Source organism: Bison bison, unplaced genomic scaffold (assembly GCF_000754665.1).
Source record: "Bison bison bison isolate TAMUID 2011002044 unplaced genomic scaffold, Bison_UMD1.0 scf7180017864110, whole genome shotgun sequence".
NCBI lineage: Eukaryota > Metazoa > Chordata > Mammalia > Artiodactyla > Bovidae > Bison > Bison bison.
Genome location: NW_011494682.1, coordinates 190,426 through 203,866, shown reverse-complemented (window position 1 = coordinate 203,866; position 13,441 = coordinate 190,426). Strand labels below are relative to the sequence as shown.

General features: G+C 39.7%; 1 protein-coding gene across 2 annotated transcripts; it reads right to left on the bottom strand.

The window, feature by feature from the left end:
- Window positions 1-236: 236 nt before the first annotated feature.
- LOC104987956 (mitochondrial inner membrane protein COX18) lies at window positions 237-12,287 on the bottom strand. Of its 2 annotated transcripts, none has more exons than XM_010839080.1 (6): window positions 11,848-12,287; window positions 11,150-11,250; window positions 8,157-8,320; window positions 7,337-7,461; window positions 4,834-4,941; window positions 237-1,899 (listed from the first exon to the last, which is right to left on the bottom strand). In XM_010839080.1, the coding sequence occupies exons 1-6, from the start codon at window positions 12,187-12,189 to the stop codon at window positions 1,714-1,716; spliced, it is 1,026 nt and encodes a 341-aa protein (XP_010837382.1). In that variant the 5' UTR covers window positions 12,190-12,287; the 3' UTR covers window positions 237-1,713. The 2 variants fall into 2 exon arrangements, with proteins under 2 accessions (XP_010837382.1, XP_010837383.1); XM_010839081.1 differs by having other exon boundaries at window positions 7,337-7,458.
- Window positions 12,288-13,441: the final 1,154 nt, after the last annotated feature.

The window sequence follows — 13,441 nt, the reverse complement described above, 5'->3', positions numbered from 1 at the left end:
TGGGAAGTCTTAGGTGAAACAGACATGAAGGCTAGGCTTTCTGAGTATAGCAGTGGTGAACTGTGGGGAGGACCCTCTTGTAGGACCTATTTCTTTCTCAAGGGCAATCCCTAAATGTACCCCTTAAAAGAAAAATTTGATAGAGATATATAATATCCAATTTATTCAACAGCATCTTCCTCTTGGTGCATAAGCAGCATGAAGATTTTGTTAACAGCATCCACAGAAAACAAATATACCAGTAAATATCATTTTACTTTATCTGAGAATAAGAGTTCCAAAACAGAAACACAATACTCACAAGGGCCATACAATTACCAAATAAAGTTCAAAGATTTTTAATAGTCCTTTTTATTTTTAGACTGTATTCCACAAATGATGGCAGGCCAGTTATTATGTACAGGAATCATGGAATCATTTCCTCCCCATGGCTATGTAAGTTCTTAGTTAATGAAGTTTGATCCAGCTGTTTGTTGGGATTCCAGCTGCTGACAGTTTAAAGCTCTTCGTGGTTGTGGCTTTGGGACCACAAAAGAGAAGGGTCTACTGTACTCTGAGATTATAGAAAAGACTCAACTCCATCTCCAGAATTCTACAAAACAATCCTATTTCACAATCATGTGATCAACGATTACATCTCTAATGACTGAAGACATGCTGTTTATATGCATGCTTTCTGGCTGAATAAGCTGATTCTTCACGTACTGTTTAATTTCTAGTAACACTGAAACTAATGTATTTTCATGTATTCAGTAATTATTAAAACTTGATAAATACTATCCTGATCATTCAAGCTTTTAAAATTTGGCTCTTTCTTAAGCTATGAAATTATGAATTAGGTAATATATGATATTCTCAGACCAACTTAATGTTATGTATTATCACATCAAGACGAACAGGTATAAAGAAATCTCCGACTAGCATTATCTTGACCCTAATACAAAATTTTTACTTACTTAACAGGTTATCAGAGATACTGAGTTCCTTCATATTCTCTTATGATTAGCTTAAGATTTTCTACTTTGGGTTCCAGCAGTACTCAGTGCTATACCCTGTATTGCAGACTTCTTAAATTAGAAAGAAAGGAATGTACACTTTTTATATTCTTTCAGAGCACAGCTGAAAAGCAACACCACCTACCATGTTACATACTTTCTTACATGTGTGGACTACTCCACAGCATGTATCGCAAGTCCCTTTCATTTTAAAATCATACATTAACTTGTTCCATTAGAATAATTTATTAACCAGGAATTACCAGAAGGCCTTCAGGAGTTGGGAGAGGGGCTCAAAAAAGGCCTCCATTTGTATTTCAAGGACTTTTCTGAAGAGAAAACCAGGGCTTTATTAAAAGATTAAACAGGGCTATGATCCTCCACATCCTACAAATTTTAGAAATCATCCCATTGGATTCTCTTATTTTATAAACTTTTCTAGTCCTGTTCTCCAAAGTTCTGGAATCTCTAGCAAGTTGTAATTTTATAAACAGGGCCTGACACTGATTCCACTTTTACAGTCTTAGCATACAATTAAATATACTACACGCTTAGCACTGAAAAGATTTTAAGTATTGTTATATATATCTGGATTATATCTTAATCCACAGTACTTCACAGAGTTCATGATTTTAAACAAAAGCAAATTAAATCATACCTGAAGTTCTAAATCTTCTAAATACATTAGCAGTGAAACCTGTAATTGTTTCAAAAATTACTAGAAAGTACGTGATTTTCTTGAAATGAACTTGGAGTGAAAGGCAGCCAAGAGGTCCTTATAAGGAGTGTCTGAATCTAACTTGGTCAACGGGATCCTGCAAAGTTGGCGAAACCCAGGAGAACGGAGCAGCAAGTTCTGTGAAAGGCCCATGAAGCTGGAGCACAACCAGTAGAGGACAATTGACTGCAACGAGAAGAAAGGACAGGAACGTTAGCATCTCTCCATTCTCCAAGGTCTAGAGACAGGCAGGCAATAAAAAAGAAAATTAACAATCTCTGTAAACAGAGCACCCGGACTGAAAGAGACCTTCAGGAGCTAATAGATACCTGGGTCAGATCTAACAGATAGGTAAAAAAGTTGAAAAGAAGACCCCCAAACAAAAAGAAACCAAATGGAGAGGTACTGGTGACAGAAAGTGGATGGCAGAGAATGGCTCCCAGGCAGGGGTCCAAGAGAGATCCCATTTCCTTCTTTGGCAATTAAGCATACTGCTTCCCCACCGAGAGTCTCGACAAACTGCTACACAGCAGGCAGGCTACTGGAGGCATGGCCATTCACGATGACAAACTTAGCTTCCCTACACCTATACAGAGTCACCTATCTTCCAAATTTTCCCAGGAACTAGTTTCTAAGTGTAGTCAGGAATAGATTATCTTTGCCTTTTCCTGAGACAAAGCATCTCAGCCCAACCCTCTACTTTTTTTTTTTTTTTTTACCACCACTGAGATTCAGTTATTTAGGTCAAAGAGCTGTCTTTCTCATGTCTTCCAGAGCTTTTACATTAAGTTGCCTAATTCTGACTTTCCTATATATGAAAGAATCCACTTTGGATATTTAAGACGTTTTTTTGGTCTCTGTTACTCACTTGGAACCCAACTTTTCATTAGAACTTTACTGTTACTTTACTTGATCTAGGGGTTTCCTCAGTTATAATTGGTAGTCTTTTAGTCTGCACCCTCTTGAAACATCCCCATATATACATACAAACATACATCTTTTCTAAACTTTTCTTTGGCATCAGAAGGTAAGCAGGAAAAAAAAAAAAAAAAGAAGGTAAGCAGGCCCTAGAGGCAAGATCATGTGCTGGCTGAGTCCAGTCCTGGGATCAAACTGCCTGAGTTTGAAATCTATTTATTAGCTTTTGGCAAGTTATTTTTCTTTTTTTTCTTGTTTCAGTTTTCTCTTCTATAAAATGAGGGACAGACTGTACCCAGGGATGCTGTGAAGAATAAATGAGAAAATTCATGTAGTGTGGTAAGCACAGTAAGTGGCTCATATTAAGCATTTATTTGTTCCAGAACAAGTTTTTAAGGGAAGTAATGAAATCTTAAAGGCAGATTATTAGTACAGTAGCTAAAGAGTAAGAGCCAAAATACCTGGATGTGTGTGAAGACTCTGCCACTGAACAGATGAGTGACCATGAGTTACTTAACCTCTCTGTGCCTCAGGGTTAAAATGGAGATTATAATAGCACCTACTTCAGTGCACTGTTGGGAGAAATACATGTACTAATACATATGTGTGTGTGTGTGTATGTACATAAATGACTTAAAACAGGGCCTGGCACAAAGTTCATGTTGAATAAATATTAGCTAGCATCATCATCAAACTTATCTATGAAGTAAACAGTTCCCTGGGCCCAACTACTTCAGACTACAAACTGCCTACTAAGTATCACTCATCTTCGTTAGTAATAAAATCCTAATTTTCAGCAAGGTATATTGCTATCTGGAAAAAAAAAGACTATACTTTTCATCCTCTTTTGCAGTTCGGTATGACCACATATTTAAGATGTAAGCACAAGTGTTTGGTAGGGCATCTGGCAAGGGTCCTTAAGTGGTTGACTGTAGTTGAAGCATCTGACTGTAGCTGAAGCACCCTTTTACTATTCTTGCAAGATAACAAGCTTCAGTGGCCATCACGACTACCCTGCGGCTTTCAAGACAAGAATGACAGGTTGTGGACGATGCAGCATTGAGAGGGAACTAGGCAGTCTTTCTCATGTCTTCACAGAGCTGCCACATCAGCTCTACACTAAATGCCTAATTCTGACTTTCCTATATATGAAAAGGTCTCTGTTACTCACTTGGAACCCAACTTCTCATTAGAACTTTACTGCTATTTTACTTGATCTGTGGTTTTCCTCAGTTATAATTGGTATTATTTCTCCTTAGAAATGTAGTGAATTTGCATTATTCTGGTTTTATAGAGTATTTTATAACATTATTATTATATGAGAAGTACTATAACAGGCACTTATTATTTCATTAATTTTCATAGACATTATGGTGTCTCTTTTAGAAATGAGGAAACTTATTTTACACAGGATTAATGACAGTATTATGACTAAGTGACACATGAATAGTATTTAACAGACATTTCTGATGCTGAAAACATACTAGTTCAGATTTTTAAGACAAATCTTATGAAGTACTTTTATACAAGGGACAGAACTTGAACTACCAGCAACAAATGACAACTACTTTACGGTCTCTGTGTTGATTCTGAGCAAAGACAGATACACTGACAGCTTTACTCAACTAAGCACTAAAGTATCCATGAAAAATATGCAAAAGGCTAAAAAAATGAAATAACTGCAAATATAACATTATTTTTCTATTTCTATAGAAGTTTAATTACATATAAATGGGGACAAGTATACCTATCTCATAAAATTTCTATGAGATCGAATAATATTACATATGAACCCATGTGGATCCTTGGTGGGGAAAATTTTTGTTTCTTTTTTAAATGCTAAATTCCTTGGATCCCTCTGTGAAGACAAAAAGAATTCAATACATCAACTAATCAAACAGAGCAAATGCTACATTCATAGTACTGTTCATGGTACTCTGCAATATTTAAAAAAAAAAAAAAAAGGAAAATGGAGGGTTAAGACACATTCACGTAAAGGAAGATTAACCAATCCCAAGAAATATTCAGGTGTCACTTGGTGATAGAGTCAGTAGATTTGTTATTACAGAAATCAGAAACCAGTAAAGGATCAAGTAGTCAGAGGAAGCACGAGAGAAGAGGCACAATGTCAGTCAGTCTAAGCTAAAAACAGAGAGGATTTACATTTAGCTCATGCTTCACACAATGCTGGTGCTTACTCACTGAAGGCACTGTTGCCGCTACTGGGATCATCAACACCGAGACTGCACGAACAAAGTGCGTAATGTACGTCTGAAAACGAGACTTTCCAAGTTTTTGCAGGGCAAAAATCTGAAAGGGTAAAATAAACACACATATGCTGATTATCTAAATACACATTAAATGAGACAAGCTTTAAAATGCAAAGTGATTTTTGATTGGCCTCTACCTATATTTTAACAAAAGCAATAAAAATCAAAAAACAAAACACTGATTTGTTGATTAACTATCACTGGTTGATCAACTCTTTAATTCTTAAATGGAACTAAGTAACAGCAATAAAGAGATTCATCTATATTAAATAGGATCAAAGCATAATTTTTATAGGTCAGTGTTTTTTAAAGATTGTAAAACTGAAGTCCCTTCAAGATAGGTATTATGTATGAATCATTACCTTTTTTTTTTTTTTTTCACCTAAATACAGGGCCTGGCACAGAGAAAGAACTTAACAGGTATCTGAAAGGTTTGTGATCTGGTTACATGGATGACAGAAAAGAACTAAGAAGGCTAGGAAGAGGAGTTATGGTTTATGAATTACTTACAAGGCAGCTTAGCTTAATGATTATGAGCACAGATTCTGCAATTGCACACTCAAATTACGAGATTCACACAGCAGCCCTGCATTTAGTGGTTATGTGACTTTGGGCAAGTTACTTCACCTTTCCGTGCCTCCCATTCTCCACCTTAAGACTGGGATAATAACAGCACCTACATCATAGGACTATTGTTAAGAATTAAATGAGTTAATTCATGTGAATTGCTTACAATAGTGCCTGGTACACAGTAAATGTTAAGCAAGAATAGGCTTTTATTAAATTTATGCATGCTGGGTTGTTAGATGGAATAAAGGAAAGATGAGAGGACTGACGTCAATTCACTGGGACCTTGTGTCATCACTTCCTTCTTCCTAAGAAATACTAATTACTAACCAAGTTCACAGAACTATGCTAGATGCTCTTAGGGTAAAACACTTAAGACTACACATAGCGTCTTTCCTCAGGAAACCTTCACCTAAGACCTGAGAATCTTTATATTTCTCATCTGAAAAAGTAAGTGATGTATTAGATTTCCCAAATAGCAATCAGCAGATATGAGGTCTGTGAAATCTCAACTGCATTAGATCTTTCCTCCAAAATCACTGCAGATGGTGACTGCAGCCATGAAATTAAAAGATGCTTACTCCTTGGAAGGAAAGTTATGACCAACCTAGATAGCATATTCAAAAGCAGAGACATTACTTTGCCAACAAAGGTTCGTCTAGTCAAGGCTATGGTTTTTCCTGTGGTCATGTATGGATGTGACAGTTGGATTGTGAAGAAGGCTGAGCGCCGAAGAATTGATGCTTTTGAACTGTGGTGTTGGAGAAGACTCTTGAGAGTCCCTTGGACTGCAAGGAGATCCAACCAGTCCATTCTGAAGGAGATCAGCCCTGGGATTTCTTTGGAAGGAATGATGCTAAAGCTGAAACTCCAGTGCTTTGGCCACCTCATGCGAAGAGCTGACTCATTGGAAAAGACTCTGATGCTGGGAGGGATTGGGGGCAGGAGGAGAAGGGGACGACAGAGGATGAGATGGCTGGATGGCATCACTGACTCGATGGACATGAGTCTGAGTGAACTCCGGGAGTTGGTGATGGACAGGGAGGCCTGGCGTGCTGCGATTCATGGGGTCGCAGAGTCGGACACGACTGAGCGACTGAACTGAACTGAAGATTTCTTCTAGTTAAAGGGTCTATGTTCTTTTCAAGAGTCTAAGAACAATTCTTTATGGAACTAAAGACAAGTTTCCCCTAAACTCAAGTTGAGTAAAGTAGCATGAGCTAATGGTAAGATATGGCTAAGAGATTGTATTTTATACATATGTTTCTCCATTTCATTTTATAAAGAAATTCTATGACTAAAAATGGCAGTCAGGTATGTTTAATTGACATATTAAACATATAAACAAAACATCAACATATTGTGGGAATAAGACCAGACTGACATCTTAATTGCTGCCTTTACCAAAAAGCAAATCAAAGAACTGTTATGTACTAGCATCGTACCATTTTACAGTTGAAGGAGATTTTGGAACTGTTCCAATTCAGCTCTCTTATTTTAAATTATGATCCCCAGAGAGGTTAAGGAACTGGCCCCAGAAAATTAATCAACAACTGATCTGCGACCAAAACCAAGGGGTCTCATGACTAGCTAAGACTCTGCACCCACAATGCAGGCGGCCCAGGTTCGATCCCTGGTCAGGGAAGTAGACCCAATATGCCACAACTCAAAGTTCCTATACGTCACAACTAAGACCCAGTACAGTCAAATAAATAACCAAATATATATTAAAAAAACAAAAAACAAGGTATCTCAACGTTAGCTCAGAGCTATCACCAGTAACTCAAATTCATTTCTATCTGATGTCAGGACAGCAACAGAATCTCAATGATTTAAATGGCAAACAAATCTTATTTAAAACCACTGACCTCCACTATTAATAAATTGATGACACCAACGGAGACAGGCAGAATCCAAGTGGAATCCAGAGCAGTGAGGTCATGAAACCACAGGACCCCACCAGCAGTTAACTGCTCCTGAACAGAAAAACCTGCTGAAACATTTTTATAAATGAAACAGAAGAATTTCTAAAAACAGCAGAGGGAAGTGATTCCAATAAGGTGTTCCTCACACTGAAGACTTGCATTTTTTATTCAGGTTATTTTCACTCCACAACATAAGCTAGTTCTTATACTGAGAAAGAGGTAAGAAGTTTCTGGAGCAAACGGATGTGGAGACACTAAAGATGTGTAGCAGTAACCTTTACAGACTGAAATTTTAAAACTTACTTGTCTATAGGCTGCTTTCTTTCAAGTCAATTTAGATTACTTTATGGTTAGAAATGCCTTTAAATGAAAGTAAAAACAAGCCCCTTAGTTTGTAACCTTTCATATTAATATTTACACTTATAACTGTGAAAGTTCTTCTGGCTTCTCCAATTCATAAATAGAAAAAAATTCATGGCCCTGAAACCATATTATGGAATTATAACACTAATTTTATTAAACTTCCAAGAAGTAGTACTAGTGACATCCTTCCTAAACTGATTTATATTCTCAATACAGCTAGTTTGGTTACACTTAATATCTGAAATTCTATACTTGTGTAAGGGAGATGATTAAAGTGTATTCCAGTTACAGAAAGTATGGATGTTTTTTATTATTATTATTTTTTTTTTTTGCTTTTTCTTTAGAATACAAGACAGTGTTAGAGAACTTGCTTGGGGGAATTACTTTCAATAGTAACTACCTTCTGAATGTGCTGCCCCTGTGCTAAAGTTTCGGAGAGCGACAGACATGAAGATCCACATTGGAAGCTGAATCCAGACCAGCACAGTGGCTTTGAAGGGGTGGCAGTTATCCCGAACATAGAGCTCTGAAACAAGCCTCCGCATAGTCTTTAGGTAAGTGAGCCTAGTTTGAAGGAAGAGGGAAAAAGGGAAAGGAGAAAACATCATTTGGATACTAGCTGTGCTTCATCCCTACAGGATAAACACACCTATACTATGGTTACTGGCTAAAGGATTTATGCAGGATTTTTGACTGTCAGAAGCTATACCAAAGTGAAGTGAAAGTCGCTCAGTAGTGTCTGACTCTTTGCAACCCCATGGACTACATACTCCATGGAATTTTCCAGGCCAGAATACTGGAGTGGGTAGCCCTTCCCATCTCCAGGAGATCTTCCCAACCAAGGGACAGAACCCAGGTCTCCCGTATTGCAGATGGATTCTTTACCAGCTGAGCCACCAGGGAAGCCCAAGAATGTTGGAATGAGTAGCCTAGCCCTTCTCCAGCAGATCTTCCTGACCCATGAATTGAACCGGCATCTCCTGCATTGCAGACTGATTCTTTATCAACTGAGCTAAAAGGGAAGCCCCTAAGCTACACCAAGTGGTTGCCGAAAAAAAAGGAAAATAAAACCTTTTACTCAAAGTTTGTTCACAATGTAAGCAAATTACATAACAATTTGAGAAATCCGCCACTGTCAAACTTCAGGCTTTATTTCTGGAGGTCTTAGGCAAACTAGGCTTTAACAAAGGAAATTTCACTACTAACATGGTATGACCAAAATTTGAATCAGAAATACTAGAGGTTAAAACACATTTTACTCAAATTTCTCCACTCCAGCCAAATTCAATCACCTGATCCCTGAACATACCTTTCAGAGCAATGTGGTTTTGTACCATGTATGCTCCTGACCTGTCTAAACAGTCTCCATTCTTCAATCAACTCTTTCATAAAGATTTTCTTACTGCTTCTCTGTTAACCATATTAGTTACTCCTCTGTTGTTTTTGTTGCTGTTTTCAACTCCTGTTCTTACGTCCCACTTGCTAGACTACAATATTGGATGGGTCTTCATCTTTAAATCTCTTGTGGCATGTTTTGTACAAGGTAGGTTTTCAATAGGTTTGCAGAATTTAATCAAATTATAATGCACTGAATTAAGACAGTACACAGAGACATTCCAGGCTCCTTGTAATTCAGTCTTCGCCCACTCTTTCAACATTATTTCCTGTTACTCTTTTTCTTGTCCCTTGAATGACCTGGGTCATCCAACAACTCAGACTTTCACATCAGCATGCCCTGGAAGTTATTACATCATCTTTGAAGACTGTCCACTATCCTGGCTGTTTGTTCACCTGACAAACTCCTTTTCATTCTTCAAAACCCAGTTAAACTGACAATACAGGAAACCCGCAGATAATGTCTTCCTCTAGGAAGTCATTCATCTGTGTAAGGATGTGTCCGGACAATCATCCTGCCAGGGATGCATAAGTACGGTAGCACAGTCTTACCTAGGCTGTATTTATAACCCATGTGAGCAGCTACTAATGTGTTCTTCTGGTCTAGAGCTGTAGCCCTTAGACTTCCTTGATCAGTAGAACTTCAAAACTATAGGTTTACCAACTTTTTATCAAGTAAAGACATTAAGCTATAAGAATGATTTTTTTAAAATGGCAGGTCTTTTTAACACTAAAGAGGGACTCAATTTCATATTGTAGATAGGTGGCAAATTTATACCTATATAGATAAAAATATATGGATAGGGCCTTCCCTGGTGGCTCAAATGGTAAAGAATCTGCCTGTAATGTGGGAGACTTGGGTGTGATCCCTGGGTGGGGAAGATACCCTGGAGAAGGAACTGGCAATCCACTCCAGTATTCTTACCTGGAGAATTCCAGAGACAGAGGAGCCTGGCAGGCTAGAGTCTCTGGGGTCACAAAGAGTTGGACATGACTGACTAATACACACATATACCCATATATATACACATTACATATTCATACTAAAACACCCTTATTTTTCTCATTGCTGTGAGATGCTGAACACTTTGTCAGCATCTCACAAAAATTCTTAGTGGATGGCTGCCCACATGGAACTACAACATGGTCAAGCACCCTTAGGCAAGGGCTCTCAAAGAGCTCAGGGAGACAGCAACACAGGATAACTACAGCAGAGTAACAACTCCTGGCCTACCCAGTTGCTTTTACCATGGCATTTATATTTTCTGTCTCCTCATTCTTTTGGGCAGCTACCTGCTCTATGCTGTCAAAAGGTTAAGTTTGTAAATAACTTGTATCTTTTGTTGACTAAAATCTCAACAAAGTGGCACAGTATCTGTATCCTGTGAAGCCTTCCCTAACTTTCCATGATGACCTAACTCCTTGTACATAATCTTTTTTAGTTACTTAATCCAGTCATTATTTGTTTACACATCTGTCTTTTTCAGTAGTCTGGAGTCCTTTAAGATCAAGGAACTCTGCTTTGTCTCTTTTTTTGCTTTCAGTCCAGTATATAAACCTATCACGCCACAAAAACTTTTTAAAATATTAAAAAGTAAAAAGAACGACTTTGCTGCTAAAGCTACAGAATACCACACCCTGTAAAAAAGACATGCTGCTGCTGCTGCTGCTGCTAAGTAGCTTCAGTCGTGTCCGACTCTTTGCGACCCCATAGACGGCCTCCTACCAGGCTCTTCTGTCTCTGGGATTCTCCAGGCAAGAACACTGGAGTGGATTGCCATTTCCTTCTCCAATGCATGAAAGTGAAAAGTGAAAGTGAAGTTGCTCAGTCGTGTCAGACTCTTAGCAACCTCATGGACTGCAGCCTACCAGGCTCCTCCGTCCATAGGATTTTCCAGGCAAGAGTACTGGAGTGGGGTGACATTGCCTTCTCCTGTAATAAAGACATACATACATATATATATTTTTCATGGTCTTATATGCAGAGAATTAGCTTACCTGGCAACTCTCTTGGACCATCCCAACTGATGGGCACGAACTGCAACTTCTTGGTTAAGATGTCGTGCAATGTTTTTTATTTCTGGCTGCAAATTTTCCACCTAGCTAAAGAAAAAGTAGACTTTGTTATGAGCACATTAAAGATCTGTATTCATAACCATTCATAAGTTTACTCTCTATTCCCTAAACTCATTTAAAAACATGTGGTTTACTGGTTGTGTCAAGAAACTCGAAGATTTCTCACAAGATGTTAATTTATGATATCCTCAATTGCAATCAAATTAAAATTCCAACTTAGCAGTGTGATGTTGGGCAAATTATTCAACCTCTAAAGTCTTGTTCCCTTATAAAATGTATAACAGCACCTACTTCACAGGGTTATTTTAAGGATTAAATAAGCCCTACACTCCACACTTTTAATGTTTCAATCCGTGGGTTTTCCAGTAATATAAACTGAAGAAACGGTAGTCTATTAAGTGTCTTTAATATGCTCTTTGTAGCTACAGAGCCATAAGAGAATCTGCATTTACTTCTGCCTGTGTTAATTCCTTTTTGTAAGCTTACTGCCTTAGAGGTGCTGATGATTAACAGTAAGTACTCCGGAAGTATCTGGGGATCTTAAGCCCCAGGTGAGACTTTGACCCTCCTCACCACGGAAGTGGGTACGCACGGTCCACGCGCGGCTCGGCACCCCTCACCTTGGCCAGGATGTAGTGCTGGTAGGCAGCCAGGGGTAGTGTGACGGCCCCGCGCAGGACCACGGTGGTGAGGAGAATGCTGCCCCACCAGGGCAGGCCCGAGGCGGTGTGGGCGAAGAGCAGCACGTCCTCTGCGCCCTGCACCGGCGCCGAGGTAGCCAAGGCCTCGTACCAGCCTCCCGCGCCGCTCGGGCCAACTGCGGAGACCGATGCCACCGCCCACACTGGCAGAGCAGAGCTCTTGGCGCCGCCTGCTGGGGCCCGTGCGAGCAATGGGTCCAGGACACGGACCTGCAGGGCAGGCCGGGGCCGCAGCCACCTAACGCTGAGCCGGCACAGCATCTCCGCGCCAGAGTTGGGTCCGAAAGGCCGGCCTCACAGACCACGCGCGCCCGCACCGCTCCGCCTAGGCCGCTACGCGCATGCGCCGGCAACCCCGGCGTAAAGTGGGCGTGAGTTCCCGGGTGGCCACAATTGACCTTCCCGGTCAAGCCAGTGACGTATTGAGTCGCACTAGAGATGACGCACGAGGCAGGAATGTCCCACCTTTCTCACGCGGCACCTAGCAAGCCTACTGCGCAGACACGAAACTTTCGCGCTGCTGTGGTGGAGCTCCTCGAGCCTAGACCGGAATTGTAGTGTTGCGGGTGGGACTTGGTACCCGGAGCCCGGCGAGGCGTTCTCTAGGAAGCTCTCGTCCTGTAAATTCTGTCTTCGGCATATACCTTTCCGTTCTTTTTGACTTAATCATGTCATGGTTTAAACTTTGTGGGTGCTTTTTGTGATCAGAAGGTAGCCCCCCACGTCTTTATGTGCACCCCGATTGCTTCCGCTAGGGATTGAGATAGATTATACTCAATCTATCTTGAACGCGTTGCTGAAATGCCAGTTTGGAGAGGCGTGAGTTTCTGTGTTGTTAAAATCAAGTCTTTATGCTCTAAGCATACTTTAGTCTGTGGTATAAATTATTTAATTGCCTCATCTGTCCTAATAAGCATTTTCAGAACCAGTTTTAGTGTTTCATCTTTCATTATAAAGGGCAGTAAAGTTTATTAAGAATAAAGAACCATCTCCTGAGTTAAGGGGAGTTATCACTGGCAGCACGGTGACTTCTTTATTGGGGCTTAACATCGTGTATAAACTTTCAGGAGCCTGAACAGCAACATCAGCTGTCTTCTGTTTAAAAGGAGCAGGCTAAAATGTACATGGACTAGTTTTTAGCTTTGTGTTCCTGGGAACACAATGGGATGACATGGAGTTTCTTAACATAATGATCATCCCTAGACCTAAAGGCCAAATTGTGTTGAGGAACAAAATCATTGATTAAAACGAAGGTGCCGGCCAATATTGGGGTAATGTCAAACTGGAGCTACTGTTCTTGCTTCACTGTGCACCTACCCAGGGGTACCAGATGTTTTCTCTGGGTTCAGGAAGTGATCTTCCTTCAAATTACATGATTAAATCCATTCATGAAATTTTATATGTTAACACACACATCCCAACATATGTTATAGAATTTCTTTTCCTAAAGTAAAAGCCTGTATCACTGTCTCCCTATCTGTTTGTCAAGTTAAAACAAGCAACCTATTGGTAC